General features: G+C 45.5%; 3 protein-coding genes across 6 annotated transcripts; 1 reads left to right on the forward strand and 2 right to left on the reverse strand.

Moving 5' to 3' along the window:
* Positions 1-2,107: 2,107 nt before the first annotated feature.
* On the reverse strand, positions 2,108-6,641 carry syt8 (synaptotagmin VIII). Of its 3 annotated transcripts, none has more exons than XM_067234335.1 (9): positions 6,522-6,641; positions 5,030-5,182; positions 4,438-4,604; positions 4,185-4,280; positions 3,838-4,005; positions 3,482-3,649; positions 3,171-3,288; positions 2,805-2,938; positions 2,108-2,694 (listed from the first exon to the last, which is right to left on the reverse strand). In XM_067234335.1, the coding sequence occupies exons 2-9, from the start codon at positions 5,154-5,156 to the stop codon at positions 2,458-2,460; spliced, it is 1,215 nt and encodes a 404-aa protein (XP_067090436.1). In that variant the 5' UTR covers positions 5,157-5,182; positions 6,522-6,641; the 3' UTR covers positions 2,108-2,457. The 3 variants fall into 3 exon arrangements, with proteins under 3 accessions (XP_067090436.1, XP_067090437.1, XP_067090438.1); XM_067234336.1 differs by lacking the exon at positions 6,522-6,641 and adding an exon at positions 5,997-6,108; XM_067234337.1 differs by lacking the exons at positions 5,030-5,182; positions 6,522-6,641 and adding an exon at positions 5,997-6,056.
* A 662-nt stretch (positions 6,642-7,303) lies between these two features.
* Positions 7,304-10,443, forward strand: LOC136942301 (cytosolic 5'-nucleotidase 1A). Its single transcript, XM_067235150.1, has 6 exons — positions 7,304-7,565; positions 7,829-7,948; positions 8,540-8,669; positions 8,947-9,069; positions 9,180-9,604; positions 10,147-10,443. Exons 1-6 carry the CDS (start codon positions 7,530-7,532, stop codon positions 10,441-10,443), a joined length of 1,131 nt encoding a protein of 376 aa, XP_067091251.1. The 5' UTR covers positions 7,304-7,529.
* Positions 10,444-11,562: 1,119 nt separating this feature from the next.
* Positions 11,563-16,945, reverse strand: cdhr5b (cadherin-related family member 5b). Of its 2 annotated transcripts, XM_067235483.1 has the most exons (15): positions 16,739-16,945; positions 16,385-16,551; positions 16,179-16,220; positions 15,951-16,040; positions 15,763-15,849; positions 15,574-15,675; positions 15,121-15,309; positions 14,594-14,684; positions 14,399-14,496; positions 14,080-14,286; positions 13,859-13,972; positions 13,672-13,738; positions 13,320-13,490; positions 12,814-12,992; positions 11,563-12,558 (listed from the first exon to the last, which is right to left on the reverse strand). In XM_067235483.1, the coding sequence occupies exons 1-15, from the start codon at positions 16,815-16,817 to the stop codon at positions 12,019-12,021; spliced, it is 2,223 nt and encodes a 740-aa protein (XP_067091584.1). In that variant the 5' UTR covers positions 16,818-16,945; the 3' UTR covers positions 11,563-12,018. The 2 variants fall into 2 exon arrangements, with proteins under 2 accessions (XP_067091584.1, XP_067091585.1); XM_067235484.1 differs by lacking the exon at positions 13,320-13,490.
* Between the last annotated feature and the right edge of the window lie 8,982 nt (positions 16,946-25,927).

The following is a 25,927-nucleotide window of genomic DNA, read 5'->3' on the forward strand; positions in this document are numbered from 1 at the left end:
CTACTATTCCATTCTGTTCATGTCACCACACAGTAAATTGGGTTTTCATCACACCGAGTTAACACCGAGATAAGTTATCTTAGTTGCCCGTCTCATCCAAAATGGTTCAGTTGAATGCAACCAAGCATAAAATAATCACCATGAAGAGATACAAGACCGTCACTTGTTTAGAAAGATCATAAAACTCACCTATGTTGATGGTGATAGATTATTGCAGGTACCAGGTAGGTATTTAGTATCTTCTCATTTCCTGGTATCACTGACTAAGCTCGTTGTAGGTTGCAGTATAAGCTACCCTACACAAGATGAGACAGGCTTTAATTGGACAGCTCAGTGCTGCCCCTGGAAACAAGTGTCAGATGATGCCACTGTGCTACTCAAACACAGAAGCTATTGACACATCTGGTGCCAGTAAAGTGAACCTCATATTATAATGTGTGTTAACAAAGGCCTACTTTTGCAATTCTTTTGAATATCTAATAATAGCATTTGAGGTATTTTAATACTCAAGGATGTCAGGTGCCATCCTGATTTTACATTTAGTCATTAACAGACGCTCTTATCCAGAGCGACTTACAGTAAGTACAGGGACATTCTCCCTGAGGCAAGTAGGGTGAAGTGCCTTGCCCAAGGACACACGTCATTTTGCACGGCCGGGAATCGAACCAACAACCTTCTGATTAAAAGCCCGACTCCCTAACCGCTCAGCCATCTGACTCCCATAACGCTTCTTCACTGTCTGGGTAGAAAATGCAGCTTTCTTCATAATTGTCTTATTTCTTACTACCCTGCTACACTCACCAGCAAACCTAGCATGAGAAAACCATCCAAGAGATTAAAACAGATATTGGGATATAATGTTGTCTAGTGGACATTAATGCTAGGAGATAAACACACTGGGTAAGTGGTGTCATTTACATCTCAAAGAGCCCAAGCTGCTTAGCTATTCATTTTCAGGTACAAGAAGTGCATCAGTAAGTCTGCCCAACAGCTGAAGATGTCCTGACCAGCCTGTTGCCAAGACAGTGGCCTTGTGGGGCTGTCCTCTCTGCCTCCTCTCCCCTGTCTCTGTCACTAACACCGGGCTGCTGAATGGGGTTGTTTCTAAACACAGGCTACCTGCTTAAAACGACATTTATCGTGAGCTGGAGACAGAGCCTGAGATTATGGATAACATTATGACAGTATGACAGCACAGACATCAGAATCTTTATTTGTATTCTAATGACTCTCTTACTGACTTTTTTGGTCTGGTTTCATGCATATAAATAATATTATCTAAATAGCTCTCTCTGTATAGGGATGGTTTTGACTGGATGAAGCTGGTAAGGTTGCAGGGCCCCTGCCGGCTGTTTGAGCATCCTCCTGTGTTTCACCATAGGTCACCCAGTCGTTGCTGTGTCATGGGCCTGTTCAGAACAGGCTCCACAGCCTGAGGATCAGAGCAGGGTGAGTTCAAAGCACACTGAGTCATGACCTACGGTCCCTGGAGCCCTCACTGGGTCCTAAACCCCTCCTGTTCATGGAACACACCTGAGCCTAGCCACTTCCCCCATCATGGAAGCAGTGCTCATGGACCCCAAATCTACTCTGTTCCTTTAGGACACTATAAATTAAAGTGCATTTGATAAAAGCTGCTTTACTTGCATGGCATCTTGTAATCTTACTGCTTTGTAAGCTACACAACATGAGCCTTTTGTAGAATGTCATTTAAAATGTATATTTAATAAGGCTGACGTAAGCAGCACCCCCTGAGAGTAATCTTTCCAGATAGGGCTCTTTCAGGATCCCAGCATCCTAATGAGGAGGTCTTGACGAGGCTGAATAGGTGCTGAAGTAGGGAAACCTGTTGTTGTTGTCAGTACCAGGAGGACTCATGCTAATTAGGCGAACAAGGTGCAGGCTTGTGTGTGTCGAGCTGACACTGCTGTGGTGGTTATGATTCCCCGATGTTCCTGCTGTGGCAGGAGAGAGCAGAGCTGCTGTGGTGGTTATGATTCCCCGATGTTCCTGCTGTCACAGGAGAGAGCAGAGCTGCTGTGTCTCAGTGTGCTGTGCAGAGCACACATCCCTTGAGATAGGTCAGGGAACGTGCAAATAGAATAAATTAAGTGCAGATTAATTTATTTCAAATCTTTAGGGGCAGTGTTATAAAAGTGCAGAAAGGGCATCTTCCTGACACCAATTTGAAAGGGAAGGTAAATGCAGGAAAATTGGTACAGTATGACTTCATTCAGAAGCCTTCTAATTCAGTGTCTGTACAATTAAAGCAGCATTCAGTATAAAGGACTATAAAAAGTGTTGTAATGGAAAATGTATACTAAATTAAATCATTTCCAATATACAAAAACAGCTTGTTAATAACTCATTTGAAATGAAAACCTGGAAGCGTATATTATTTACATGTGCATTATGGTATGTTAGCGTAAATAGTTGGCTACCGGTAACCGTTGTCTATTAACTCTTATCCATGAACGGGATCTTTATGGCGCGTTTGAGAGACAGGGTGCTGTCCACCTGCTGGGCTGACAGCAGCGTGTGCCACTGAGCCACGGGCCTGCGAGGGCTGGACAGCATGTCTGCCCAGTGTCTCAGCTGGTTCCCAGACGCGTCGCACCCCAGAAAGATCTTGCCGATAGCGTCATTTCGCGTCATCTTGTCGTAATCCCATACGGCGATCACCAGATGAACCCTCTGGACAAACAGCCGAGAACAGGACAGTTACTCTCATGCTGAACTTGTCAGACTTTGCACCAGTATGTCCGTAAACCTATGTTGGGTTCACTCAAACCTACTGTACTCACTTTGATTTGATTAAACGACACCTCAAAGTCAAAAGACTCGTTGAAGTAGGGATTCAGAGTGTTCTTCTTAACCGATGTCTTCTTTCTCTTCCACTTCTTCTTATCTAAAGTGAGCTGCACTTTCACGTAAGGATCTAAACACGGACAGGAAGGTTGTTTTGACAGGTTACTTTAACAAGTAGCTCCCCTAGGCCTATTAAATGAGTTCTTCAGGTGATTTGCCCATACGCAGAATAAGAAAAATAAACGGTTATTTGAAAGGAACGCTAATTGATATTTTCTTAAATTATTTTTAACAAGCGATGAGCCTATCCTCTGTGGTGTGTCACCAAGCAACCGCCTCGAAGAGTCAGGCTAAGAACTGACCTGATGACCCGCCTGGATCCATAGACTTCAGGTTTTTGGCCTCTAGGATGACAACAGTTAGCTTGCTGGCAGTGGGGACGTAGCGCAAGGAGAAACATATCTCTCCCAGGTTCTCGTTCTGTAATCATAACAGCAGAAGAGCCATCCATATAGCCTATGACTTACAGTTATTGATGACAGCAGAAAATGTGTAGCCACAGTCTTACTTATATTAGTTATAATACTATTTCAATTGGCAGCGTCAGAAACTCTTGGAAGTGTAGTAGTAAATTTCCGGTATATTCTTTTGAGAAAAAGATCAAGTTTCGAACATCAAACTTGGACGCTTCCGTCAGATCTCGCCATTCCTCGATGACGTGATTCCAGTCGACGGTGCTGAGCTGCAACCGGATCTCGCCTATGATGCAGTGTTTGGTGAACTTGTTGAAGTCAAAGACCTGCATGACTGCTGTGCACTCGTTCAGCTCTGCCATGGGGATCTGAGCATTAAATACGAGTCAGAAATTAGCAGTAATTACAGATGAACTGGACATTAAACTGAGTAAACCAAGCCAAACAGAAAATCAACAATTAGTCTGGTTCATTAAACAATTTGAGTAGTATTTATGTACGATGTATTGTAAAAGATGTGATGAATCAAAACACAACTAAATGAACTGAACAGTACCTTAAATGTGAAGAGTTCATTGAAAATTGGGTTTAGGGTTTTCCTAAAGACCTTGGTCTCGCATGTTTTGGACTTGGAGGGGCTGATGTAGACCTTAACATAAGGGTCAGAAGTTCCCCCCGTGTCCATGGCTTTCAACCCTCTAGCTTCTTTTATCCCCACAGTGAGCTGAAAGAGAACACGGTTGCTTCAGATACAGCTCCAGGCCAGCACACACACACGAGGAACCAGACATTTAGAAATGCAACGTTTGATAGAACAGCTGTGACGTCTTTGCCACTCCTGTGTTGTGTGTGATGAAGCCCCTCCCACCACAGTGTCACCAGCCCTGACCCCTGACCCCTGACCTCGGACTGGGGTGAGTTGTATTCCAGGGAGTAGAGAAGCTGTCCTCTTGGTTCCTTGGTCGATCCGTAGACCGCATCATCTGCCCCAGGCTGGACCTGCCCGTCAACAGGAGTTACTACTGTAACCAGCCAATCACACTCACTCCCCTAAGATCCCCAACCAAACACTTCATACAGTTTCTATCTAGACTACTCTTACAACACGATAAAGCCCGTAGAATGTTCCTGCACATAGAGAACGTTACTCACTCACCAGTGCAGAGGTTGAGGTTTCCTTCAGGCCTTTCAGATCCATCTGCTTGTCTTTCTTCTTCTGTTTCTTTTTACTCTTGCAGCAGCATTTGGCACAGATACACAAAATACAGACCAGAAACAAGAAGAGGATCACGGCAGCTATTGTATAGATCGCCCATCTTGGCACTGCGACGGAGACAGAGAGAGTAAAGAACAAGTAGAGTTTCAAAAAAATACTTGTGCCTCACTATCGACCTGAGATCCAACACAGAAGTGCCTCGCTATGACACGCACGACAAGCATGAGGCTGCAGCAAAGCCGGGAGGATTAAGCAGAGATAAACTTGTAACAAGTGAAAATTGAGAGGGAAGAAATGTGCGCTTGACGTGGAATTAGATCTGATGGGATGGAACAGGTGCCCAGACGGTGCTCCATCCCAGACAAAGTACCAGGGCGGAAAGAGGCAGGTGGAGGCAGAAGGGAGGCAGATGGAGGTAGAGAGAGCCAGACAGAGGCAGATGAAAGCAGTAAGAGGCAGACGGAGGCAGCCAGAGGCAGAACCTAGGCCAGAGGGTTTAGCGAGCTCAGTAAGAGGATGCTGGTGTACTCACAAGGGATTTTGTCCAGGAGTTGAGAAATAAAGTCAGGGATGATAGAGGTGGGAGCAGAGGTGCTGTTAGAGTGGGAGGCTGTGGTTGTGGGGATTCTGGCTTTAGTTGGGTGGGACTGGGGAGGCATGGTGAATGAGATGAGGTAGCAGATACCTAAAGCAGTGAGAGCAGAACATCAGAAACACAGTGCCGAGGAGAAGCCTCTAGCTCAGTCCTAAGGGCTCTTGGTTCCTGTCTTGACGGATGAAACTCGCACCATCGTCACTGCTGAGGTTGCCTGAACTGCAGCGCCCTCTGTTGGCCAAGGAGCGCACAGCGCACCCAAACATTCCTTCTCATTAAAAGCATCACAGATGTTTCATGTTTCAGAGTTGGATTAGAGAAGCCACAAGACAAGCTATCTCTTTATAAATCTCAGGTCCACTTCATCCCTTCCCCACTCCACACACACACTGCAAAACCGTTCATGCCTTAGCAGAGACAGGCCTACGCCAATGGCAAACAACTTGAGGGTGTGATGACAGATACAGAACCTTACAACTGAGAGCATGATTCATCAACAGATCAAATTGTTTTCTACGGTTAAGAAACAGAAAAAAACAGTTTTAAGATTATAGGCTGTAAAATACAAGCTGTAGGAAGCAGACCATGTCGAGTTAGAGTTTACTAACGTTTGGATGTGTCAACATTGAAAGCTTGAGACAAACTGAGTTCTACTATACACTGGCCCTAAAGCCCTGGAAGGGGTTTTAGTAGCTAAAGTAAGTAAGTAGATGAGAGTAAAAGATCATCTGAAAAGTGTTATTTGAGAGATAAAAGCTTGCCTAAAAATGAAATGTGCCCTAATCTCTTATCAACAATGGACTAAAAAAGGTAAATCATGGATTGTAGGAACTATAAAACGTTCAAAAGTGTGAATAAAGTGTTCTAAAGCGATGTTATCTAGTACAGAGAGAGAAAAACTCACTGTTAGGTTACAAGTGTATTCCAGATGGTATCCTTACTTGACGACTGTGTTGAATTAGTTCTTTACCCTTGAAATGATCTGGATAGCGGGAGTTCTACAGGATAACAACAAGTCACGGAAGGAAGTTACTTCCCAGTCTAAGTAGCTGGGTCGGCCCTTAAACATACTGCTTTGTTTGATCATTAAGAGGAAACTGTCTGGTGGCAATATCCAGACAGCTACTAAACATCTATCTGACAGGCCATCTTACTTGATGCACCCTGTTCGTAGTCTACAACTGGGCCGCAAGTTTTTTTGTGGGGTTTCAAGAAAATTGAGGATTGTGTGTCATTGTGCTCTTGTAAATGTTTGTCATAACGCCTGCTGGATTGGACACAACACAGGAACACACTGTAAAGAATCTGAATGACTACTAATACAACAAAGTGTACTTCTACATGTGCAGTTTAAACTCAGAGTGAACTGGTTCTGTAACAGTGAGAAGTAAGTGATGGCAGAGAAAACAGTAGAGAAATGGATTCATACCTGACTACAAGATCCTGTGTCAGAAAAACTTATTTCTTGATTTGCTTGAAGTATTTTCCAATCATTTGTTATTTCTTGAGCCCATTCATGTGTTCAATCCATGTCGAGGACCGTACATCGTCTGGTGGGTTTCTGTGACGTGGTCTGTCATGAAAGCCCCACAGTCTTGCATGTCCTCTGAATGCTAACTTAGAGCACCACACCTCAAGTACACACAATGACACATTCTGTAAGAGTCTTTGTGTGCGTGTGTGTGACCAGGAGGTTCTAAGATGTGTGTGTGTTCACCTGTGCACACTGGAATGCACAAATACACCACCTGTGGATCTTAAACAAACATCTGTTTGTGTGTCAGCTATTGTATTTTGCACAGCAAATAAAATAATACATCATCCTGGTGTGGCTAACTCTCCTGTTTCAGAAACATACGACTATTTAATTTACACAGAAATTACACAATAGAACCGGTTTAGTTACATCCCTATGTAAAATGATGTTCCCCATCTGCCAATTACATGTGCTGCTTATCTTATGGAGACCAGTTTATATGGCAAAAAAAAGGCTAATTAATTTTCATTAATGACATCAGCGTGAATTTAGACTAATCATTATCGTAATCATTGGTATGTTGGATAAAATATATATGACAAGTCAATATTTTGCACACGATACTACTCCTGTTCAGTGGGTGGCAGTATTTCTGTGGCTTGGATAGTCAAGAGTACAGTACGGAAAAGATAATAATCGAACAGCACATCAGCTGACGGATTTGATATCTGCACTTAGCTAGTTTTAAGTGCAACTTTAGCGATCAAGTTGTTGTTTTTTGTCAACATTACGTTTGCGAAAGACACACAAAAGCCCAGACTTTAAGCATATTGTAAATAGGCTATACAAACTCAAATTATAGTCAGAGGCGATCCTCTCACATCTGCAAAAATCCACTTCAAGGGAAGTGTAAATAAAGAAAAGTAAATCCTTCTGCAACTTACATGTTTATCAAAAACAATGTGTTCAATCGTGCGCAATACCGATGTTGAACAGGTAAGAATAAAATGTAGTATGTGAGGGAGTCGGGCTAGTAATCCGAAGGTTGCCAGTTCGATTCCCGGTCATGCCAACTGACGTTGTGTCCTTGGGCAAGGCACTTCACCCTACTTGCCTCGGGGGAATGTCCCTGTACTTACTGTAAGTCGCTCTGGATAAGAGCGTCTGCTAAATGACTAAATGTAAATGTGAATGTATTGATAGGCACTTGAACTTGAAAGTTTTGTTAGTTGCTACATGTTTCGTGTTTTCTCCTGCAGAGGTCATCTCAAGCCGTTGTTGTCGCAGTGTCATCCCAAGCTGTCTTTGACTCAGAGACAGAACAAGACCCAGGTTTACCAGACCTTCTGAAAAAGGGGCCAGCGTTCTCGTTCATCGAGGTAACGGGCATCGATACCAAAACAAAACACAATTCAATTACAGGATTCAAGACGCACCCGCCTATTGGGTTACACTGGTGCAGGAGGTGTTGTACCGAAAGATGTGACCCATCAGAAACTGCGACCGCATGATTATTCGCGGTATTAACATATGTTTATCTGAAATTTAATCAAATATATTTAGGTACTTTTTCTCTGAAATGTTTCTAAACATATATTTCTTTGTGACTGAATGCACGAGTTACATTTGTAATAACCTACCTAACACCTTACACTAGACTTACATTTAAAACTTTAAATAATCATATTCTACTGTAAAGAAAAGAAATAACTAAATATGTAATGGACCAGCACATTGGGTAAGTTGTCAGAATATGTGACCCCACTGTTACTGCTTAAGAAAGAAGTTAAACTTCAAAATATTGTACACGCATGTGCAGCTGCGGTCACGGTTTCTGATGGGTCACAGCTTTTGGTGCAACAGAGGTTCTTGCAGAAAATGGCCTGTTGTGGTCAGTGTATTAACTATTAACCTGTCAGACATCTAGTCGAGTAAGCAACTGAATTTGAATATTTGTATTTCCCTGTTAGGCAGTGCAGCAAGTGAACAAAAAACTGTTGGACAAAAATCCAGCAGAAACTTTGCTGTTTGATGTGATCCTGTTATCTAATTACAGCAAGGACACCAACTCAAAGATCATTGCCAGTGTCAAGCATTATGGTACTTCCAATTTGAAAGTCAGACTTTTTTTCTTTGCAGTGATTACAGTACACATATCAAATTTAATATATGGGCTTTTGAAATATACAACCAAATGCTTTTGGTTCGCCCAACTTAAGTGGTTACATGATGTAGTCTGGTACTTAAGTATGTTATGGTTGATGATGTCTGTATTACCTTGGACTTTAGTATCTTATGGTTGATGGTGTCTTTATTACCTTGTAGTCTGGGACTTTAGTGTCTTATGGTTGATGGTGTCTGTATTACCTGGGTGCAGGTCTTGCTATCGGCAGGTTTTGCTTTTGTAACAAAGATGACAACGTAGAGAGCTTACAATCAAGCGACGCAAAGCTGTTCTTGTCAACGGACAGAAATGATGTGTTCCAGGCTTCACAACAAGGTATTGTTTTGGATGGACTTGACACAAATGTATAGCTTTGTAGCTTGGTATGAAGAATCGTCCTAAATTTGTGTCACCATATCATTTTGTTTGTATTTCTGCCATTGTAGGTGTTCCCTCTGCACTTCTGTTCCATCAGCAGGCCTGGGAGCAGCAGGCCTCAGGGCAGCAGGCCTCGGGGCAGCAGGCCTCGGGGCAGCAGGCCTGGGGGCAGCAGGCCTCGGGGCATCAGGCCTCGGGGCAGCAGGCCTGGGGGCAGCAGGCCTCGGGGCAGCAGGCCTCGGGGCAGCAGGCCTCGGGGCATCAGGCCTCGGGGCAGCAGGCCTGGGGGCAGCAGGCCTCGGGGCAGCAGGCCTCAGGGCAGCAGGCCTCAGGGCAGCAGGCCTCAGGGCAGCAGGCCTCAGGGCAGCAGGCCTGGAAGGAGCTCAAAGTCGTGTTCTCAGGCGACGCCCTCGGCTTCTCCCAGGACGACCTCTCCAGTCTGAGAGGACAGGGCTTGACTGAGCCACAGCTGCAGTCTCTCAAAGCTGCCAAGGTAGCAACCTGACACACAGCTGACGCTCCATCCACAACATCAATCACTGGTGTTTTCTGATTGGTCGTGTTACGAACGCATAACCCCGTCACTGATTCCCCCAGCCCCCTCACACTGCCCTGTCATCCCCCAGCCCCCTCACACTGCCCTGTCACCCCCCAGCCCCCTCACACTGCCCTGTCACCCCCCAGCCCCCTCACACTGCCCTGTCACCCCCCAGCCCCCTCACACTGCCCTGTCATCCCCCAGCCCCCTCACACTGCCCTGTCATCCCCCAGCCCCCTCACACTACCCTGTCATTCCCCAGCCCCCTCACACTACCCTGTCATCCCCCAGCCCCCTCACACTACCCTGTCACCCCCCAGCCCCCTCACACTACCCTGTCACCCCCCAGCCCCCTCACACTACCCTGTCGTCCCCCAGCCCCCTCACACTACCCTGTCATCCCCCAGCCCCCTCACACTACCTTGTCATCCCCCAGCCCCCTCACACTGCCCTGTCATCCCCCAGCCCCCTCACACTGCCCTGTCATCTCTCCTCAGGACTTGGTGAAGGAGTTTGCCGTGCAGATGGGTGAGATGAGGAGCAGGTTTGGGCTGGTGGGCAGCCCCCTGCGGGCTGGCCTGGTGACGGTGTGGGGCTCCAGGGACGTGTGTGCCCGGGCCCTGCTGACCCTGCGGGGCTGGGGCCTGTTGGTGGACGAGGTTTTCTGCCTGGCTGGAGCTCCACCCAGCCCAATCCTGCGCCTGCTGCAGCCACACGTCCACTGCGTGGACGGCTTGCTCCTTGCACCAGGGGGCGCCACGCTGGGGGGAGGGAGGGGTGGAGAGATGGCGTGATGCTGGAGAGCGTGATGGAATGATGATGTGAGAGCGTGATGGTGTGACAGCGTGATGGAGTGATAGATTGATGGAGTGAGAGCATAATGGCGTGAGTTTATACAGGACTTTCTTGAAGGATTTAAGGAAATAAGATTCAGTATTGAATTATGTATAAAGTTCCCATACTGTAGTGAATAAAAGGCAGTTCCACTGTAGATGGTGCTGGCACAGTATGTCCACACTGACCAGTGGAGGGAAGCATTGGATCACTGTGCAGAACTGTGGTATTCTAATGTTTATCAACTACTCACTGACCTAACATTACATGTCATGATGAAAGTACCGTTTGAGGGACTGAAAAATTGCCAAACATAAGTTTTTGTTTTTTATTTAGTCAACTTATTGTTTCTAAAGTATATTCACGTATCCCAATAATTACTGACAATGTTTTACAAATCCCAACAATCAGACATCGGCCATGCTCTGAAATTGTTTATCGACACAGTAATTCAATTGTCTTTTTAAATAGAACACCTCAGAATCTCTTTTAAATTGTGAAAGTCATCAAAAGTGAGACTTCCTGTTTGTCTGGCCTCGGCGTGTCCTGCATGTTGTCTCCACGGTCGGATCTGATGGGTGGAACAGAACTTGTGGTTATCAGCATATGTTATGGTTACGCTGTTGCTATGGGGAAATGGCAGTTTCCTTTGCAGATCCTGTCTGCACTCTGCACTGTGGCCTCAGTCACAAAGTACTGGGAGGGAATTATACACATTCTGCAAAATGAAAATTCTGTTGTTAGACTCGTAAATGCTTAGCTTTTATGAAGAAATAGGATCAAAGTTAGGTTAGGTGTTGTAAATCTAGCATTAGGGAAGCTGGACTACCTTCTCACAAAGATTTTACGATTATTGTGTATGGATTATTTGATTAAAGTACAACGGGCGGTTGTGGTCATCGGTGTATTAAGTTTTACAGCCACCACTGTTGTTATCGAGAACCATATCATAAACAAGCAGTAACAATGGGTGACTTGTTGCTTTGTGTTGTTAGTTATTTAAGTAGCTACTAGTCTCCTTTGAGACTGGTAAAATGAATACTATGTTGGAAACTTTTTACTCAGAATGTTTATTATAGATTTGACTTACATTATTGTTACATATTTACAAAGATAAAACTATAGTAGGCATCCAATAAATTATGTAATAGAAACGTATTAAACCACACCTCTATTTTCATATTGCAACATATTAAGTGGCATACACAAAAATACATTTAGAAAATTAAGCAACTAAGCTTGGTTCGTTAGATAAACAATAGTAATTAACACTTTTTTTAACTGCTCTGCCAAGTTTAAGAGACGTGATAAATACTAAGATTGTCCTTGGTCAAAAGCTAGCCAGCTTTAACGTGATGTAAGCCCAAACTGCAACTAATCAAATCAATGCAAGTAATTTATAATGGCAGAGGTCAACATCTAATCACGTGTCGTTAATGAAAATAAGACCCTTGATTTCTGTGATGTTTCAAGTGGGGATGAACTTGAGCAACATTACCCGTCAGTTCTCTCCGAGAGACAGAATCTTTTCCTCCTTAGAGGTCAGATATTTGAATCTCATCATCATCGGACTCCTGGTTACTTTGACCCTCAAGTCCACTGTCCACATCAGCGTTAGTAAAGAACACCTTCGGAGTCGAGCGTGGCAAATCATCTTCCTCCTCCCCACCTCCCAGAGACTCCTCATCATCCCCGTCCCGGTCCGCGTTGTTAGGGATGATGACCACCTCCTCCTTGGCGTTGGGGTCGATGTCCTCTTTGAACCAGACAGACTTGTACCCCTCCTCCACCCTCCGCTCCTTGGTGAGGATGGGCTTCACCTCCCTCTCGCTGTCCGCCGGGTCTGATCCGTCCAGGCTGCTGCTGTCAGGGAGCAGGGCGTGCAGCGGGGCCGAGGCCCTCGGGACCACCTCCTCCTGGGGCAGTTCCACTGCCCTTGCCCCCGGGCCGCTTCCTCGCCGGACGTCCACCTCGTCTGGGACGTGTGAGCCGGTGCTGCTGGCGTCATCGTCCTTCTGGAAGCCCTCGTTGGTGTACTGCACCCCCTCCTTGGCCCCGCCGGAGCCCGCTCCCAGCTGCATGAGGGGACAAACATGATGATGAGGATCATCGAGAAGGAGGCCAGACTGAAGGTAACCTAGACCTAAAAAGTTAGTGTCATGATAATGAATAATTTGATGCAGACCTCAGGGTTTACAAAACATATTTCTTATCTAGACCTATCAGCCTGTCAACTCCAGAGTTACAAATACTGTCAATTCAAATCGCAATCAATGGAAAAACATTTTTTTTACTAAGTAAGTATTTTCTCTATTCATAAAGATATTCACAGAGCTGCGGAAGATGCTGGCTTCAGACAGTTTCCTCCAGGCTGCTTTTCCCTTCTGGAGGTGAAGAACGAGGAGTCCAATGACCACCATGCAGATGACCAGGAGGACGGCGAGACTGACCCCCAGCGCCACCATGTCCACCACACTGTACCCATCTCCCCCCGTCCCCAGGACACCCTCTGTGGGGGTCAAAGGTCATGAGAGAAATTGGAGCAGACTGAATTTGAAACAGAAACCGATTGAATTTGGGCTAGGTGTGGTTGATTGTGCAGTCTGATTGAGGGAAGTCTAAAGCAATCTGATTGTGTGAGATCGATTTTTGACCATGAAACATTGGGTCCCATTTCAGTGTTACTGAGCAGAAAGCCACCAGATAGATTTCTGAGTGTGTGTGTCTCCATGTGTGTGTGTGTGTGTTTTTTTTGTCCCCCTGTATAAAAATGGATCATTGTTATCCATATATTGTTGTCATAGGGACAGATTCAGTGAGGAGGGAGTGGTTCTACCTGTAGGACTCTCTGTACGGGCTGATAAGGTGGAAGTGAGACTGTCTTGAGAGGTCATGCTGGGGTTAGAGGTGGAGGAGTTAGGTACATGTGTGGTGTCACTGGTCACGTCTACGGACGTGGGCGGCATGTCTGTGGAGGATGTGGTTGCCGTGGTTGTGGTTGGAATTCCTGCAGAGAAAGCAGGGACACCTGCATTCAGCATGCAAGCGAGCAAGCTCTCCCACGCCCCTACACAACCCAGGAGCAAGGCAGAGCTACGGGCGTAGCATGTGGGCATGCAGACGAAAGCAAGGTTGGTTTGCAATCAACATGGCTCTGTAAATATGTCAGGACATTAGTTCTCTCTCACCTGGAGTAACCTCTACGACTAATGGTGCCGTGCTTGATTCTTCATTTGATGAGTCAACAGCTCTTAACTTGAGAAGGAGAAAAGGAAAGGTTCATACTAAAGGTTGATTGGCATGACTCAGACAAAGGGCATGACTGACACACACACTTCAGTCTGATGAAACTGTTCAACTCCTTAACGCTTTTACTTGTATGGTCACAGTTCCTGGACTGAGGTCTTTGGCCAACAGGATGAAGCCTTGCGGAGTGGCAGAGAAGTCTGTTGTCCCGAGAACTTCATACCTCACATCTGGGTTCACTCCCTGTGTGACGAGAGACTGGGTTATTCAAACGGCTGCCAACCAGCCTGCACAAGTCTGTAAATTGTTTGAGCAAGCCTAAACCCCGGGGAGAAAGGAACACAGCCCACGTCTGCAAAGTCCTTGTCGGCTGCCAGGACTCTCAGCGGCGTGGTGGAGCCTCTCCCGGCCAGGACCATGCTGCCCTGGCCGGCGTCCTCTGAGATGAAACCCTCGTACTCTGGCTGGGTGAACATAGGCAGGTTCAAACTCTTCTTCACAACTTCCAGGGTAACTGTGGCGGTCGCAAACTTATCGCTGTCCACTTGCTGCATGGCCTGATCAAAAATAAAATAAAGATCATTGAAAGTATCTGGTGTAATTGGATATTAGACACTGTTGACTAGAGGCTGAGTGGTGTTTGAACTGAGCAAATGAAACATCTGTTACCAGGACTGTTAGAACCAGAGGGCCAGGTAAGTCCACTGGCTTTTTCATCGTGATGTTCCCACTGTTTGCATTGATTTCAAATATGCCCGCCTCGTTCCCTTTAAGGACAAAACAAGACAAATAAGCAGTATGACATTAGAACTAAATGCTGTTGTTACTGTAAATTGCATGGTATTTTAAGCTGTACATACTTACCACTTAGAAAACTATATGTTATCTCCTCGTTTATACCAGAGTCTCCATCAATGGCATACACTGGTCCAGGTTGTAAGGACAACGCACCAACCTGCAACATACCCCAGACAAACATTCAATGAACATACAGAGATTCCAGACTCAGTAAATACTTCCCTGTGGGCTGCAGCAGTTTCAAGCACTTTAGTTTTGGCGAAACATTTCTCCAGATGTCTGGAGGTCTTGCAGAGACAAGTTGCTGCTGGATGTGTGAGTGGACGCAACCGGTTTAGTGTTCCCTTGAAAGAGGGCTTGGGTCGACCCCGTCGCTCACTGGGTAGGGCGCGTAAGCGCCTACCATACGGGCTGAGGGCTGCACGCAGCGGTTCGATTCCGGCTTGGGTCATTACTGCATGTCTTCCCCTCTCTCCCCCTCTTGTCTACATCTAACTGTCTCTGTCCAAAAAAAACATAAAAGGCCAAAAATATATCTAAAAAGAGAGAGAGATAAACACAGAGGGCCTCCCTGGGCCTTGCTTGGGGCCCACCTCCTGGACTGTGAGGTTGACCTGGCCTGAGTATCCGTGGCTGACGCAGATCTTGGCTGTGCCCACGACGGTGGAGGTGCAGGGCTGGAACCACGGAGGGCGGTTGTCAATGTCTTGTATGGTGACGAGGATGGTGGCCGAGGCTGTGAATGAGAGTCCGCCCCCCGGGGCGCCCCCTGGTGGAGTGTCCTGGAACCACAAACAGCCTGTGTTCATAAAGTACGTCACTCACTGCTTTGCTGTAGAATCTGTTATCACAGCCCCATAAAACACACTTGATCCTTTCCAGAACCCAGGCAGAAGTTCAACCTAACTTTGACGCTGTTCAGAAATGTGAAACTACAATGCACACAGATCTAACCAATATTCTCAGCATACAAATGCATAAACAATTCTAAAGCACAAACATTGACTTCAGTATAAATCTGGAATCTGAAAAGAGACTAAACTTACCTGAACATATAGTGTAAGCGACACACTTTTGACGGTATCATAGTCTAAAACACTCTGCACCATAATATCAGCAGTGTTGATTCCTCGCAGTTTAAAGCCAGCCTGTGAGAACAAACAATTTGGGAAAAGAAAGATGAGAATTGAAAAGACTCATCTCCAATCAAGACACACCAAGAGTGAGATTCTTACTTTGTCTGGATCCAGGGTGTAGAAGAGGCGATCATCATCTCTGTCGGTGGCAGAAATTGTACCAACAGACGTATCAACAGGTGTCAGCTGTTTGGGTTTTTTTACAAAAGATATGGTTTTAAATTTCCCTGTTGCTGTGTTAGGATTCAGCTTCTCCACAGAATCAGACAAAGGATCTCTTCACTCACCTCTTTGACACTCAGAGAGTACTGGCTTTGTGCAAAGACCGGTGGATTATCATTCATATTTTCAATAAATATGATCATGGTTTGGGAAAACTGAAAGGTGGAGACATCATACAAGTTTATTATTATTATTATTATTATTATTATCATTATTACAGTGTTGGTTCTCAGCCTGTGTGTGATTGAATGTTTCAACTAGGAAATGCGACTTATATATTTATAAATACTTACTGTCATATTGCATAGAATTCCAACTCTTTGGAATTTAGTTTCCTGTGAAATATAATAAACACATTGAAGTGTCTGTTGTACACTTTACCACACAATTGCCTGCATTTCAAAAAGCCACAGTTAAGACGATAAATACAACTAAATTAAACAACAAGATAGAACAACATGACAGTGTGATGGCTAGCGGTCCTTCACTCGTGACCCACCTCATAGTCCAAAACTATGTTTGCAATCACATCACTCCCGCTCAGAGAGAAGTTGCTGTTGATGGGGTCAGTGAGCTGGAGGATGACCCCTGGAGAGGTGGTGATCGTCGTGACAACAACATTCACAGGGTTGTTCTCTTTAACGGAAGGATTTGTCCATGAGCAAACTAGAACAGGGACAGCAAAACGGATGTGAGTTTTGATAGTCATTCGGGTGAGGTAGAATTGAAGCGATTTATGAATCTGATTTATTCACAGTATACATGAATCATACAGAATCACCACCACCTATTTATGAACATCAAACACAAAGCTGTAAGTTCCCTGCCAGTTCAAGAAGATAGAAGAACTCACTGTCTTGGGCGTGGGATTTGTTGAGCCAAAACAGAAGCAGAAAACTCAACATGCTCCGCAAAGAAAACTTCTTCTCCATTGCTCTCAGATCAACGCTCTCAGATCGAAGCTCACGAAACACAGGCTTAGCACCCTTTTGTACAAACTGTTCCTTGGCCACATGAAACAATGTCTGTCTTGTCTGAAATGGAAAGAGGACTCTCTTCCCTTCCAACCTTTGTGACAAACGCTTATCTAGCAATTTATGACCAGAAGAGCCGTGTATAGGGTGGACTTTCACCCCCACAATAAAGCATCACGCATCTGTTGTCAATAGGTCCCCTGGATCAGGAACAGTTTGCTCTGTTCAGACACCCAGCAGGCCCAGCACACCTAAGTCACTCTCTGAACGCTTTGTTGCTTGGTGTTTTCTAACTTTCAATTCTCTTTTTTTACATAAAACTAGCTAAGCTGAACTTCGGAGGGTGTTCAATTAGAAAGAAGAATCTATACTGAAATTGTAATGTATAAATGATTTGTTTTTTGAATAAATTATCTAAACCATGACTACAACAAAGTATGAATCTGAGAGGAGGAGAAGGGAGAGGAGAACAGAGAAGCCTAAAACAGAGTAGAGTAAAGCAGAGCAGAGTACAATAAAGTACAGTAGAGTATAGTAGAGTCCTCATAAAGTACTCATCAATGATGCAAACTTTTGTTTAGAAACCTTAATTTCAACCTTTCTTTGAACCTTTTTTTCTTTACTACAAAAAAACTGCCTTACTAAATAGTAGCTACATAGTCCAGCTTACGTTTGTTGTGAGTGAACCATGAAAAGAAAAAAGCAATGACAAGAAATAAAGTTGATCATGCCACCAAATACAGATTAAAACTAAAGTAACAAGCCTGGCTTGAAAATTTAAGAAGTAAAAAGTACAGATAGTTCTGTAAAAAATGTAATGAGTGAAAATAAAAAGTTGTCTGAAAAATAAAGAGTGAAGTACTGACACCAGAAAAATCTACTTAACTACAATAATGAAGTATTTGTACTGTGACATATGGTCCCCGGTCACCCTGGAGGGACGCCATGTGACCAGCAGGTGGAGGCAAAGCCCAGACCTACTGAGATCCAGGCTTACAACAGAACAGGAGAAGACTAATTATACATTTACATTTAGTAGATGCTCTTATCCAGAGCGACTTACAGTAAGTACAGGGACATTCCCCCGAGGCAAGTAGGGTGAAGTGCCTTGCCCAAGGACACAACGTCAGTTGGCATGACCGGGAATCGAACTGGCAACCTTCAGATTACTAGCCCGACTCCCTCACCGCTCAGCCACCTGACTCCCTACATTATACACACCTGAATCAAGTTTTTTAATTAGCTGAGACCCATATAATGGCAGAGGATTCTGGTGGGAGGGAGAGAGAGCGATGACTGGAAGAGGTGTGATATTGACTGGTAAAAAGTAACATATTTATGTATTTATATATTTATGACCAAGGATGTCTCCTGGCCAACACAATCTGCATAGGCAGAATCGGACTGATTGTGGCCTAGGTCGAGGGTGCCAACCCAGACCTACTCATACATTAACTTTCACCTACTACAGATATCACCACCCCCCCACCCCCATCCAACGCCTTCGCCTGCTTGTTTCCCCAGGGTGGCTGGCGGGTCTGTGTCCAGCGCCTACCATGGCTGCAGGTCCAGATGCTGCTTGTCTACCCCCCCTCCCACTCCCCGTTGCAAGTCACGTGTTTTTGTAAATGTTGTTGTGCTTATGTGCTGAGGTTTTTGTCTGTTCCCACACTGTACTCCTCTAGGAGCATTGTCTGGGTGTTGCCTTTCTCTCTCCTCCTCTCTCCTCATGTTATGCTGTAACTTTCTAGTCTCGTCCTGTCTACCCCCTTGTCATGTTTGTGTATTAGAAACTGCAAGTGGCAGCTCGGATCTAAGATGGATTCGAGAGACCGCAGATAGTGCGGCTAGTTTGGTTTGTTAAACGTTTTAGATCAACACTTGTATTATTGTTTTTGTTGATTTTATGTAAAGCACTTTGAGCTGCAATTCTTGTATGAAAAGTGCTATATAAATAAAGTCTTACTTACTTACATATTTTCATGAACTGTGTAATTTCTGTTCCCTTTTGACACAGGTCCTGGGAAAAGGACTGTTCTGTCGCACTTCAGAAAATAAACATCCATGACACACATGGATGCTCAATCTAGTAACATATGAATTAGATTGTTTAACAGCCCCATGAGAGATGATGATAGACCTTTGACTGGGTGGAACACCAGGAAGTAGACTGGGATTTGGTATCAGTAGAGAGCTGAATTGCTGTGCTTGACTCACTGTGTTAAACCTACTGGAAGGAATTAGCCCCAACGCACAGCTGGACAATCCCATTTACCAAGAACCACATGGTATAATACTGTTCAATCCTTCAAGCATTACAGTAAATAACAGTAAAGTATTTTGACACTGTAGACAGTGATTTATACTTCACTTGATTGCTGCTTCCAGTTGAGGAAGTCACTTCAGTAGTTGGACTGTTTAGACAGGACAGGTGTGATGTCAGTGAGTTGTTGTCTACATGGTGACTAACACAACACATTCTCTTTGAAAAACAAAAAGTATTTATTCACAACAGGTGTAACTTGCCGTTCTTAACGAGTGCACGCTTGAACCAGCATGAAAAAGCCAGAAATAGAAAATATCTGTTTGATATCAGAAATCAATATTGCAGGCATATACACAGATGAAAACATGTGGCAGTGAGTAAGTTGAATTAATATAGTTATCACCAAATGTACATAGCATCGGTACTGTGACTGGGATTGTAATAAAAGCTTTGTGTTACACCTGAGTCCTTCAGGACCCACTTCCTGTTATTTTGATATTAGATGTTATATTGTATATATCATAGGTTGCATGCTTTGATTGCGTTCAACATAAGACAGTGAACCTGTTACAGCAATCCACCTGATACTCAAGTCGTACCCATCAGTCATTGTCCAACTACAGATCAGCTGCCCACTCGTAGACATGTGGACACATGTACTGCTTTAGAAGCTGGTTCACATTTTCAGTTTCTCCAGTCAGACCGCTGAGGACGAAGAGAAAGATGAAATATTATTATCCATATTACATATCACAGGCAATACATGTATTTCTTAATGATTAATGCTCCATAAAACATTTTTGACCTTCAGTTTATTCAGTTAATCATATCAGTTAATCAGCTCCTACTGTGTCTCTTGAAAGTAAAGCAGAGTGGTTACATCACCTCTTCTTCACGCTGTGCATGCGGTGTAAAAAGGCGCAGACTGACGAGTGCTTGGCTTTGGCCCTCAGGTACTCTGAGTACCTGTTGGAGAACTCAATGTCCCCCAGCTGTCGGGTGTGTGGGCCAGACCTCCTGGAGAACAAAACGTTGCAGTGTACCGACCTGGAGCCTGTGCTTGTGGTTCACAATGTGAGGGAGGTGGACAGACAAAGAGGGAGGGAGAGGGAGAGAGAAAGAGAGAGGGGGGGAGGGAGGACACAGAGAGAGAGGGAGGACACAGAGAGAGAGGGAGGACACTGAGAGAGAGGGAGGACACAGAGAGAGAGGGAGAACACAGAGAGAGAGGGAGGACACAGAGAGAGAGGGAGGACACAGAGAGAGAGGGAGGACACTGAGAGAGAGGGAGGACACAGAGAGAGAGGGAGAACACAGAGAGAGAGGGAGGACACTGAGAGAGAGGGAGGACACTGAGAGAGAGGAGTGCACTGCAGGTACCTGTAATGCTGATTTAGTACTGGCCCTAGTCTGGCCTCCACAAGGGCATCCACGTAGTTCCTTGCAACCAGAGACTGAGCGTTTAAGTGACCGATCTCACCTCTAATGACCCTCTCCAAATCATCCCGCAGACTCCTGCAGGCAGGAGAGAAGTAGTCCTGTGAGTGGTCCAGAATCAACTAACCACAACAACCACTACACACTGCACACTTCCCATCAGAACAAGCACAAAGAGCCAGGATGCGAAGAACATTAGTAGAAAGTGTTCTCTGTGATTCCTTGGCAGGAACAGTACAGCTGTACAGATCAGCAGGCAGAACAGAGAGACAGGAGAGAGAGGATGTTTCGAGGTGTCGTCAAACGGTAAAAAAAGAAAGGGGGGGGTTGAAATCCAGACGAGCTGGGTTGTGGCCAGGGTCACCTCACCTCTCCCAGACCGGAGAAGCAGAGGGGTGTTACCTCACCTCTCCCAGACTGGAGAAGCAGAGGTGTGTTACCTCACCTCTCCCAGACTGGAGAAGCAGAGGTGTGTTACCTCACCTCTCCCAGACTGGAGAAGCAGAGGTGTGTTACCTCACCTCTCCCAGACTGGAGAAGCAGAGGTGTGTTACCTCACCTCTCCCAGACCGGAGAAGCAGAGGTGTGTTACCTCACCTTTCCCAGACTGGAGAAGCAGAGGTGTGTTACCTCACCTTTCCCAGACTGGAGAAGCAGAGGTGTGTTACCTCACCTCTCCCAGACTGGAAAAGCAGAGGTGTGTTACCTCACCTTTCCCAGACTGGAGAAGCAGAGGTGTGTTACCTCACCTCTCCCAGACTGGAGAAGCAGAGGTGTGTTACCTCACCTCTCCCAGACTGGAGAAGCAGAGGTGTGTTACCTCACCTCTCCCAGACTGGAGAAGCAGAGGTGTGTTACCTCACCTCTCCCAGACTGGAGAAGCAGAGGTGTGTTACCTCACCTCTCCCAGACTGGAGAAGCAGAGGTGTGTTACCTCACCTCTCCCAGACTGGAGAAGCAGAGGTGTGTTACCTCACCTCTCCCAGACTGGAGAAGCAGAGGTGTGTTACCTCACCTCTCCCAGACTGGAAAAGCAGAGGTGTGTTACCTCACCTTTCCCAGACTGGAGAAGCAGAGGTGTGTTACCTCACCTCTCCCAGACTGGAGAAGCAGAGGTGTGTTACCTCACCTCTCCCAGACCGGAGAAGCAGAGGTGTGTTACCTCACCTTTCCCAGACTGGAGAAGCAGAGGTGTGTTACCTCACCTCTCCCAGACCGGAGAAGCAGAGGTGTGTTACCTCACCTCTCCCAGACTGGAGAAGCAGAGGTGTGTTACCTCACCTTTCCCAGACTGGAGAAGCAGAGGTGTGTTACCTCACCTTTCCCAGACTGGAGAAGCAGAGGTGTGTTACCTCACCTCTCCCAGACTGGAGAAGCAGAGGTGTGTTACCTCACCTCTCCCAGACCGGAGAAGCAGAGGTGTGTTACCTCACCTCTCCCAGACCGGAGAAGCAGAGGTGTGTTACCTCACCTCTCCCAGACTGGAGAAGCAGAGGGGTGTTGGAGCAGAAGAGAGGTGAGCAGCAGTAGCTGTCCCACACGTCTGAGAACAGTCATGTTGTTCCTCTGCCTGGGGAAACACAACAGTTAGCGACACTTACAAACAGCCAACAAATCAAATCAAACTTTTTTTGGACAGCCCTTTTTACAAGCAACGTCACAAAGGGCTTCACATACGACCATGGAACTGCCCCCCAACCAACCTAAACCCTCAAGGAAGACAAGGAAAAACTCCCAGTAAAAATCATTGAGAAAAAAATGAAGAAACCTCGGGAGGAGCAATTCAGTGAGGGATCCCCTCCTCCAGAGACGGTTGCTGAACAACTACAGTACCCACTCTCAGCAACTGGCAGGTACAGACAACACCTACAGCACACCTTCCCAGACACACAAGGCACAAGCAGAAAGCATCAGCTAATCCTACAATCCTGGAAGCTTCATACCATCCTACAGAGCGTTAGTCGCTAGTAGACCACACTACTCACCTTGGTCTTGACGAGAGTGTCGTTGTGAGGATGAACTCCCTGCAGGTGTGTGTGTTCCTCTCTCCCCGGTCTCCTTATGTACGCCCCGCCGTCATTTACCCCATCACTCTCTGACCCTCCTCAACACATGACACATGCTTTTATTGGCCTGCCTATTTGCACAGGTCATTATTTGTGTTTGTCATCTGATTTCTAATTACGCTATGATGGTCACATTTGTGTACCTGGCTTGTTAAAGCTCAGAGATATTACCGCTGTGCGTTAGGTTAATTATCTTTGACTGCCTCGATTGCACCTTTTTGGCATTATGTCTTGGTGTTTGTAGGGATGAAATCATCCAAAAATCAATGCCAGAGATGAGATAGGCTGGTATACTAGACATGGTGGAGTTATTTACCTTTCTTTCCCCCATGTCAGGGGGCAGGGACTCAACGCTGTGGCAGGTATCCAGTTATGAACAGGCAAGTCAATCACCACAGGTATAATAAGGTTGTAACCCAAAGTAGAAAGACGTGTTTGTGTCTGAAGTGGTGTGTGCTGTGAAGGTTGGCTGAAGAGAGCCGACACACAGTATCACAGCAAGCTGACTGTTTTGGTCTGCCAGTGGCTGTAGATATAAAACACTGTCACAATTTGCTATCTGAAATATTCAACCCTTCATATTATTGAACCGTAAACTATATTTTGTACATTTGAAAGAGAATGATGACAAAATGCAGTTTTGTTCCTGTAATGTTTGCCAAGAAGACAGAGGTCTGAGATTGACTTTTCGCTTTGTTCTAATCTAAACCCTCCGCTTTCCAAACAGGGTCCAAAACTGCAAAAATCCACGAAGTACTTCAGTCGATTAAAGGCAGGGTAGGCAATGCTTTTTGTCATATTTGCCTAAATAAACTTCACATCTTGATATTAGCAACCAATACATATAAAGGTTTGACGGTAATATGAAATTAATCCGACATCTGTGGGCGTCGCAAGACTGTAATAAACACAACCAATCATTAAGCCGTACCCTGACTAATGATTGGACGGGCAACCTGTCTGTCTACCTACCTGCCTACGAGCACTCTGCCCCTGCACTCAATGCACATTAATATAGTTTTGTGGGAGTGGCTTTGAAGGGAGGCGGTGGGATATTATGGTTTGAATTGTTTGGAATTGAAGCTAAAATAGCTAGCTTCACACAACGTGCCTACACGACCTTTAAGTCCAGTCAGAGGTCATCCCGCTCATCAGCTACACCTGTGTTACTTCAAGATACATCCACTCCGCCACAGGAAATCCTATTTCCATGTCTATGGTTATCAATGAATGGTAAACTGACTGAACTTGCATGAAGAGCATCCTTGTGGATGATGACTCTCTCCTACGAGGTCTCTCTGATCATGATGATGACTCTCTCCTACGAGGTCTCTCTGATCATGATGATGACTCTCCTACGAGGTCTCTCTGATCATGATGATGACTTTCTCCTACGAGGTCTCTCTGATCATGATGATGACTCTCTCCTACGAGGTCTCTCTGGTCATGATGATGACTCTCTCCTACGAGGTCTCTCTGATCATGGTGATGACTCTCCTACGAGGTCTCTCTGATCATGATGATGACTCTCCTACGAGGTCTCTCTGATCATGATGATGACTCTCCTACGAGGTCTCTCTGATCATGATGATGACTCTCTCCTACAAGGCCTCTCTGATCATGATGATGACTCTCCTACGAGGTCTCTCTGATCATGATGATGACTCTCTCCTACGAGGTCTCTCTGATCATGATGACTCTCCTACGAGGTCTCTCTGATCATGATGATGACTCTCCTACGAGGTCTCTCTGATTGTGGATGATGACTCTTCTACGAGGTCTCTCTGATCATGATGACTCTCTCCTACGAGGTTTCTCTGATAATGATGATGACTCTCTCCTATGAGGTTTCTCTGATAATGATGATGACTCTCTCCTACGAGGTCTCTCTGATAATGATGATGACTCTCTCCTACGAGGTCTCTCTGATCATGATGATGACTCTCTCCTACGAGGTCTCTCTGATTGTGGATGATGACTCTCCTACGAGGTCTCTCTGATCATGATGATGACTCTCCTACGAGGTCTCTCTGATCATGATGACTCTCTCCTACGAGGTCTCTCTGATCATGATGACTCTCTCCTACGAGGTCTCTCTGATCATGATGACTCTCTCCTACGAGGTCTCTCTGATCGTGATGACTCTCTCCTACGAGGTCTCTCTGATTGTGATGACTCTCTCCTACGAGGTCTCTCTGATCGTGATGACTCTCTCCTACGAGGTCTCTCTGATCATGATGACTCTCTCCTACGAGGTCTCTCTGATCATGATGACTCTCTCCTACGAGGTCTCTCTGTTCATGACTCCTTCACTCAGAAGAGGAAGCACGCACACCCTCTAGAGGTAAGGGCCTGAGAAATGATCCAAAACTAAATAATTACAAAGTCCCTACAGATACAGAATGTACATAAAGTTAATAAAAGTGACTAATTCTGTATCATGAGAAGTGAATGAAGCCAAGACTGATCCATCTCACGTTTACACTCCCAATCTAAGTATCCTCCCAAACACTGATCATGGCAGCAGTTGCAAATTTCAATTCTGCATGTGTAAGAGCTTGATTACCGATCAATCATACTGTACTGTACAAGAACTAATACTTGTCTGTGACTATGTAATTTGATGGTTCAGTAAACTGTATCTTCCCATGATCAGGAAGACATGAGAGGATCAATGAGTCTGCCATCCCAGAGTTTATTAAAGGCATTTATACTCTGGAGTGTGTGTGTGGTGTGTGTGACTGTGTGAGTGTGTGTGTATGTGTGGTGTGTGTGACTGTGTGTGTATGTGTGGTGTGTGTGACTGTGTGAGTGTGTGTGTATGTGTGGTGTGTGTGACTGTGTGAGTGTGTGTGTATGTGTGGTGTGTGTGTATGTGTGGTGTGTGTGACTGTGTGAGTGTGTGTGACTGTGTGGTGTGTGTGTATGTGTGGTGTGTGTGACTGTGTGACTGTGTGAGTGTGTGTGGTGTGTGTGAGTGTGTGAGTGTGTGTGTATGTGTGAGTGTGTGTGACTGTGTGAGTGTGTGTGTATGTGTGGTGTGTGTGACTGTGTGAGTGTGTGTGTATGTGTGGTGTGTGTGACTGTGTGAGTGTGTGTGTATGTGTGGTGTGTGTGACTGTGTGAGTGTGTGTGTATGTGTGGTGTGTGTGACTGTGTGAGTGTGTGTGTATGTGTGGTGTGTGTGACTGTGTGAGTGTGTGTGTATGTGTGGTGTGTGTGACTGTGTGAGTGTGTGTGTATGTGTGGTGTGTGTGACTGTGTGAGTGTGTGTGGTGCACCCAGAAAATTGGAAGGAG

This window comes from Osmerus mordax, chromosome 4 (genome assembly GCF_038355195.1).
Source record: "Osmerus mordax isolate fOsmMor3 chromosome 4, fOsmMor3.pri, whole genome shotgun sequence".
In the NCBI taxonomy this organism is placed as follows: domain Eukaryota; kingdom Metazoa; phylum Chordata; class Actinopteri; order Osmeriformes; family Osmeridae; genus Osmerus; species Osmerus mordax.

Excerpts from the sequence above, each read along its gene's own strand:
- syt8 (XM_067234335.1), bottom strand. The coding sequence starts at position 5,156 with ATGCCTCCCCAGTCCCACCCAACTAAAGCCAGAATCCCCACAACCACA. Across the intron at positions 4,006-4,184 it reads ACAACTCACCCCAGTCCGAG|CTCACTGTGGGGATAAAAGA; the intron begins GTCAGGGGTCAG and ends GTTCTCTTTCAG. Across the intron at positions 2,939-3,170 it reads GGATCCAGGCGGGTCATCAG|ATCCTTACGTGAAAGTGCAG; the intron begins GTCAGTTCTTAG and ends GTCCGTGTTTAG.
- LOC136942301 (XM_067235150.1), top strand. The coding sequence starts at position 7,530 with ATGTGTTCAATCGTGCGCAATACCGATGTTGAACAG. Across the intron at positions 7,949-8,539 it reads CAGCGTTCTCGTTCATCGAG|GCAGTGCAGCAAGTGAACAA; the intron begins GTAACGGGCATC and ends TTTCCCTGTTAG. Across the intron at positions 9,070-9,179 it reads GTTCCAGGCTTCACAACAAG|GTGTTCCCTCTGCACTTCTG; the intron begins GTATTGTTTTGG and ends CTGCCATTGTAG.
- cdhr5b (XM_067235483.1), bottom strand. The coding sequence starts at position 16,817 with ATGGAGAAGAAGTTTTCTTTGCGGAGCATGTTGAGTTTTCTGCTTCTG. Across the intron at positions 13,739-13,858 it reads CAGGAACTGTGACCATACAA|TTAAGAGCTGTTGACTCATC; the intron begins GTAAAAGCGTTA and ends CTCCTTCTCAAG. Across the intron at positions 13,491-13,671 it reads AGTCGTAGAGGTTACTCCAG|GAATTCCAACCACAACCACG; the intron begins GTGAGAGAGAAC and ends CTTTCTCTGCAG.